We start from the raw sequence: 7,043 nt of genomic DNA, 5'->3' as shown, positions 1-7,043 counted from the left end.
AGTCTTATTTCAATGCAAAAAACGCCGTCTTATATTCGGGCCAATACGGTAAATCGAAGCACAACTGTTCACTTCCCCTTCAGATGTTCTTCAGAATTGAACCTTGCCCTCGATGGGTTGAAGAGCTTCCCAGACAGACGTTTTGGGAAGACATTCCATGAGTAGGTGTTGGTTTACTGAGGCCGCTTCTGCCCTACCCCACCCCCATCATTGTCGGCGCTCGACTTTTTCCACGCCGGTATGTGCGCTCGTGTTTGTATACGGCTGACAAACGAGACCCCCAGGTGTGGAGCCCGCAGGTACGGAGCCGGTCGCGCAAGCTGGCGCGCGCTCACTTTGCACTCGTATCTGCTCGCAAATCTGAAAAGCTGCGGCGCGGCCGACCAAAGGAAGCGCGTTGAGTTTGCTTCCCACGGTGGGGTCTCAGCCAGCCCGCATTTCTTGTGCCCGTACTCTTTAGGTAAGAACCCGTCCGACAAGGGAGCCGCCGGGGACTACGGCGTCCCAAACCCCGGCGGCCGTGGTGCTGCAGCTCATGAACGTCCGGCGCTGCGGCCACTCGGAAAACTTCTTCTTCGTGGAGGTCGGCCGCTCTGCTGTGACGGGCCCGGGCGAGTTCTGGATGCAGGTGAGTCCCTCATCTCTGCTCCCCTTCATCTTAAAAGTTTCATAGCCTTGTCACTTCAAACGCGTGCGAGCTATGAAGTCGTCTTAGCGCCTGCTCTCACTCTCTCATGGTCAAGAGACCCGGAGATGATCGTATTTTCGTACTCCACGGAACCGAAGAAGAAGTCCCTTGCAGCGTTCTGCCCAGCCGGGAATAATTTGCCTTGGCAAAGTCCTCTAGCTTAATGCCATTCGCTAATATCCATTAGCATCGATGTTCTGGCCCGGCACGTTGCGGCGCAGCTGTCAAAATGCATGAAAAACGGTGACGTAAAAATGATGAACCGCCCGACGGCAACGGTTCATGATATGATTGTTCAAACCGTCGTCTATCCGATGACGCCCCCAAAAATAAATGTGCGGTTTGTCTTTTGTCCAAATGGCCAGGTGGACGATTCGGTGGTGGCCCAAAACATGCACGAAACGTTGCTCGAGGCCATGAAGGCACTCAGCGAGGAGTTTCGGCAGCGAAGTAAATCTCAGTCAAACTCCGGACCGGGAGGGGGCGCGACCGCCTCCAACCCGATCAGCGTTCCCACGCGCCGCCATCACTCCAACCCTCCGCCCAGCCAGGTGGGCTTCACCCGCCGGCCCAGAACCGAGCCTCCCGGGGGAGCTAACGGTGGAGCGGGGGCGAGCGGCGCCGGCGCTTCCCCCACCCCTCGCCACAGCTTTCCGCGGTCTCGCGCCGCCAGCGACGGGAGCAAAAACGAGGAGGGCCTGGCGGGGCTCGCCGGCTCCAGTCCCTCCGCCAACGGTTCTTGCTCCGGCACGCCCGTCCTCAGGTCGAAGCTGACTCGGTCGGGCCCCGCCTCAACGGCGAAAACGCCCCTTGGTCTGATGCGCTCCATTTCCACGCCGGCACCCTCCCCCGGCCCAAGCCTGTCCTCCAGCTCCGGCCACGGATCGGAATTTGGGGGCGTGGTATCTTGCGCCGGTCCCGGCGCGGGGGCCGGCCCCTACGGTCGTTGCGCCTCCGTCTCAGGCTCACCCAGCGACTACGGCTCCTCGGATGAATATGGCTCCAGTCCGGGGGAACAGACGCTCCTCGTGTCCCCCGTCCTGCCCGGAAGCTCGGCCGGGAGCGCCGGCAGCCAGTCCCTCGGCGAGGACGGCGCCCATTACATTTTAATGGGTCAGCATAGCGGCGGCAGCGGGAGCCATCGAAGCGGCGTGACGTCCAGCTCCTTGCCGGCGGCGGTCTGCGGCTCCCAAGCCCAGACGAGGAGAGTCCTCCGGCGTTCCTCCAGCCGGGAATGCGAAGCGGAACGGAGGTTGCTGAGCAAGCGCGCCTCCTTGCCTCCGATGGCCTTGGAGAGGCTGCTCCCCTGTCAGCAGCGAGCCGAGGAGCCGGCGGAGGAAGACTCGGCGGACTACGCCATCATGTCGAGGAGCGCCAGCCGCGAGTCCTTCTCGTCCACGTCCTCCGCCGCGCAGAGGGAAGCCCCGATGGGCGCCGGGTCGGCAGAGGGAGGCGGGGCTTACTTCGACCTGGCGGGAGAGTTCAAAGGCGAGGCGGGATCGGCCGGGGCTGTCGACGTAGCGCTCGATAACGGCTACATGTCCATGTTGCCCGGAGTCACGCAGCCTCCGGCGCCCTCGTCCCAGTCGCCGGCCATTTCCGTCCCGGACCCGGACCCGAAACCGCCCGACGATTACATGGCCATGACGCCGAACAGCAGCGTGTCCCCTCCGCAGCAGATCCGTCCTCCGCCCGCCTCCGACGGTTACATGATCATGTCACCCAGTAGCAGCTGCTCGCCCGATCAACGCGGCGGTCTCTCCTCGGGGGCTTGGGTGGGCAGCGGCAGCGCCGACAGCAGGGCGGGCAGCGACTACATGAACATGTCGCCCATCAGCGCTCGCTCCGTAAACGGCAGCCCCCCTCCTTCGGGACACAGTCGCTCGGAGCAGCCGGTCCCCAAGATGGTGTACTCTTACTACTCGCTCCCGCGGTCTTACAAACACAACCCCCCCTCCCGACACTTTGACGACGGAGCCGGACGCGGCCGAAGACCGCACGGGAGCGGCGTCGGGGGCGCGGCTCGGACGGTCGGCGGGCATCCGGAGCAAACGGCCGCCGGCGCTTCAACGCCGGGGCGCCACCTCTCGCTTTCCTCTTCCTCGTACTCGTCCAGCTCAGCCAGCAGCGAGAGCCTCGGAGAGAGCGAGGAGCGAGCCTCCAAGGACGGAACCAATCTCCAGCAGCGACGAGGCTCCGGCGGGGCGCCCAAACACGGGATCCACTCTCGAAGCAGACCCGTGAGCTTGTTTGTCGACGTGTCCAAGGCCAACACGCTCCCCAGGGTCCGGGAGAACCCTTTGCCCCCGGAACCCAAGAGCCCCGGCGAGTACGTCAGCATCGAGTTCAAGGGGGAGAACGGCAACGCGGCGGGGGCGCGCGGCCGGGGCCTCGGGCGCGGCTCCTCCAGCCCTCGCGCGACGGACGACCGGCATCCTCAACACGGGCCCGTGTCCTGCCTGGGCGCTTTTGCGGCCGGATCCCGCAGCCGCTCGGGCCCCGTCACGCCGCCGGCCGCTTCGGAATATGTCAACATGGACCTGGGCGCTTCTCCCTCGCCCTCGCCCCACGCCCCGCTGGTTTTCCCTCCTTTCCACAGCCCCCCCACACCTCCGACTTTGGCTCCCGCTTCCGGCGTCGCCGAAAGCGGACCCGGCGGCCCTCGCGAAGAGGCGGCGGCGGCGACAGCCGGGGCGGCGCTCAGGAAAATGCGAGAGATCGTCCCAGAGTCGCGGTGCCCCGCGTCGTGCGGCGACTACACGGTGATGGCCTTCGACCTGAACGCCAACGCCGCCGCCGGGTCGTCCTCACCCGAAGCCCCTTCCCCGAACAGGACGGAGCTCCCCGTGGCGCCGCGGGGTCTCGACTTCCCTTTAGCCAAGTCGGGGCCCAACCCCGACCACGGAGCCAAAGTGATCCGCGCCGACCCCCAGGGACGCAGACGACATTGCTCCGAAAGCTTCCTCGCCTCATCCTCCCTCTCGGCTCCCGCTCCGACGCCTTCGTCGTCCGCCGCCTCGCTCTCCCCGGAGCAGGCCGGCCCCCGCCGGCCGGGCTTTGAAAGCGCGCCGTGGCGAAATTGCGCCGTCTCCGATGCCCCCGCTCAGTCGGCCCTTCCCGGGCAGCGGCCCGCCACTCCGACGGCCGCCGCGGAGCAAGGCCTGAACTACATCGACTTGGACCTGGCCAACAAGGAGAGCCCCCATTTAGCCCCGGACGGACCCCCGGGGAGCCAGGCGTCTGCGCGCCTCTTTTCGGCGCTGGGTGCTGGTAGTTCTGCGGTCAGAGCGGGCGCGGCGGCGGTCGGCGACGGCGGCGCCGGCGTCAACTCGTACGCCAGCATTGACTTCTGCAAGTCCGAAGAGCTGCGGATGCATCCCAACGGCAACAAGGAGGGAACGGGTAAGTCCCCCGTGTGCCTTTTCTCGATGTGAAATGTTGCCGGCCCGCCTTTCCCCTTTGGACGCCGAAGTCGCGCGGCCTTCTGATTGTTCTGTACGGGGGACCGTCGCCTCCGCTTCCGCTCGGCTTGAGCCATTGTTTTCCCGCCGCGTCGCCGTTCCCGGACAAAGGGACGCATTGGGATTTGCCGTCCGAGCGTCCCGCTTCGAATTGAACCAACGATCCGGCGGTGTGACATGAGAGGATTTGCTTTGGCCGCTGGCTTTGTGTTTTAAGCGCGCTTTCGTGTTTGGAAGATGCGAAGCTTCCGAGGCTTCGCGTCTCTCCATGAAAAGACGACCGATTCCATTCGTATCCTGATACGATTTGATTGCATCGAGTTTCTCGTTGTGACTTGACACTCTGACTGCACTTGTCGGTCCTGCAAATGTGGCACTTTACTCATCGACGTATTTATCGGGAAAAAGTCTGATCTGCATCTTGATCTGTTTTCACGCGCAGCCATTCGGTTCGATCCACTCGCAGCTTTGAAATCCAAACCGTTTGAAGGCTTCAGACCGTTTTGGTTTTTTTTTTTTTTTTTTTTTTGCAATGCTTCCTGTAATTTGGAAGGAGTTGCGAATGTACTGTAATCTATGCTCTTTGCATACCAAGAATGTTCAATTAGGGGGACCCACCGCAGCTAAACAAGGCCTCAAACCCTGTGAGACCCCCCCTCCCAACACCCCCCACACGCAACCGTCCGCAACCCCCAATAGCAAAACATTCTTTTGGAGCCACTGTCTGCACTGAGTTGGGCCGTTTCGGGGCTTGGCGCCTGCAGCCCGAGCTGATAGAGGAGCATTGAAATCGGCGTGCGGGTTGACGCGCCCTCGGGCAAACTCTGCCTTGTTTTCCCGGAAGCGTTCCGAGGCGGGGCTCTTGTGATGGCCGCGCCCTGCCGAGCGGCTCTGCGAGCTCCCGCGTCGACTTGCACCTCGGCTGGAATCGAAGGGAGTGGGGGGGGGGGAGGAGCATCCACCGAGCTTGCCTTACGTTGGCCCTTCCTCACCGTGTCTTGCGCGTCTTGGGATAGGAGCGCTCGCGGGCGGCCCCTGCGACAAGGGGGGGCGGGAATGTGACACGCTGACTGTGAATGTGAGATGGGGGCCAGGCTTTCACTCGCACCGTCTCGCAAATGCCTTTGGGCTGCGCCGGCCCGCTTTCATCTCCCCAATCCGGCTTTGGCTCCTCCTCCGCCTCGGCCAATAAAGGCTCCTTTTGTGGGAGCGCCGGGGGGGGGGGATCCCCCGAATTGCCTTCCGCTCCCAGATTGGCCTCTTGGTGTGGACCACCTTGTGTCCCGCCTGATGTGACTTTGGCTTCATCCTCAGATGACGGGTTTTTCAACTCCCTCCCTACGACACAGTTTGCGCCACCTTGAAGCCCCCCCCCCCCCCCCCACGCTCAGCCCCGCTGCGCGACCCCTTTAAAACAATTTTTTCTCCCAATTTTACTCGCCTTGTACGGCGGGCAGGTGGGATGACGCCAATGAGCCGGTAGCGATCATAAACAAAGACTAGAATCAAGGACTTCTCTCGGTCGTCACGTGTTTGCGACGCGACGTCTGCTTTGCTGACGAGAATCTTATCCGGAAGCAAAGCCGGATCGTTGGAGCTCGGGCTCGCGCCTCAAATGCGTGTTTCCAAAGCCCGATTCGCTTGACCTCCTTCAAACGCGTCGGAGTGGAACGCGCGCCGGCACGTTGACGCCGCAAGTATTGAAGCCCGACCCGGCCCGAGCCCGACCAATGAACTTGATTTGCAGGCCCCGAGCCCGAAGCAAACCCCAAATGTCGTATTTGATTCGTGGGGACTGATTTATGATAACAAATTAAAGCTCGTCTTTTGTCCCAAAATCAAAGTGAAACAAGACTGGATAAACATTGACATCTTTTATATTTCTGGTTCTGCAGAGGGCACATTCCACCGACAATTTTCCGTCATTGACGGATTTATTTTCAGAGTTGACGGGAAAAATTGAAGGCCGTCCGTCATTTTGACGGGTTGAAAATTGGGCCATAAACCACAGCAGCGGGACGTCCATATAAGCATCAAGCGCGGCACTTGAAGAGAGAAAAGCAGAGAGACAAAGAAGAAGAACAATGACGGCTGGAGACAGGAAGGCCTTCTTTGAATTGCCATTGCAAGAGTTTAGGACAGCACGTGTTGTGATGAGGCCACTTCTGTTTGTTTTTTTTTTTTGCGAACCACCGTCTCTCGTGGCCAAAACTATTCATGGCCTCGAAACGCCTCAAAACAAGCATTCCTTAGTTTCGTATCCACACATCGTTTTCGTTTACATTTTTATAAACATATATTTATTTTTTAAAAAGTCAGCGAGAGAGAAGCCCGGCCCGACCCGAAATTCGGGTTGGGCTCGGGCTCGGGCTTAAGATCTTACCTCTAGTCCAAAGTCCATTTTGTTTTTTAAAAAAAAAAAAAAAAAAAAGTTTCATATTTGTTATGAAATTGGATTGAACCATGCGGAGGGGGTACGCGCCCACCACTCGCAAATGACTCCTCGCCCCCACCCCCCCTCCTTTTTTAAAAGCTTCTTTGTCACACTTCTTCAGGCCCAAAGTTTTCAATGCAGCCATTCGCGCATAAATGGTTGCAACTTTTCCCTGGCTCAATCCCCCCACCCCCCCCCGTCCCCCTTAAATTCTCCACGCCAGTGCCTGACTGAGGACGGCATGCCAGCTGCCGACCTCCTCTACTTGTCTCGTCGACTTTGCACATGAAGTGAATTTCGTTCTCCTGAATTTCTGCGATTGATTGAAATGAATTGCCGGCTGGATTGACGCAAGAACGCATTTTCTTTCGCACACTGTGGCGGTCTCGCTACTTGACGGCGACAGGTGTGACCCCCGGCTGCGGAATCCGGGTCAGGCTCACAGCGCATTATGTAAAGT

The 7,043-nt window shown here is 60.3% G+C and overlaps 1 protein-coding gene across 4 annotated transcripts in view; it reads left to right on the top strand.

Annotated features, from left to right (window-relative positions):
* LOC109508359 (insulin receptor substrate 1-B) overlaps positions 1–7,043 on the top strand; it is a 38,499-nt gene that overhangs the window by 15,968 nt on the left and 15,488 nt on the right. The window contains exons 3-4 of one of the 4 annotated variants that reach the window (XM_019858274.1): positions 524–628; positions 1,054–4,090. In XM_019858274.1, the coding sequence (XP_019713833.1) occupies positions 524–628; positions 1,054–4,090 (3,142 nt within the window). The remainder of the gene's footprint in view (positions 1–523; positions 629–1,053; positions 4,091–7,043) is intronic. The other 3 variants (XM_019858276.1, XM_019858277.1, XM_019858273.1) reach the window with 3 other exon arrangements.

The sequence above is a fragment of the Hippocampus comes genome, unplaced genomic scaffold (genome assembly GCF_001891065.2).
Source record: "Hippocampus comes isolate QL1 unplaced genomic scaffold, H_comes_QL1_v1.1 scaffold48, whole genome shotgun sequence".
NCBI classification, from domain to species: domain Eukaryota; kingdom Metazoa; phylum Chordata; class Actinopteri; order Syngnathiformes; family Syngnathidae; genus Hippocampus; species Hippocampus comes.
The sequence above is the reverse complement of the archived record's forward strand: the minus strand, read 5'-3'. Positions and strand labels throughout refer to the sequence as shown.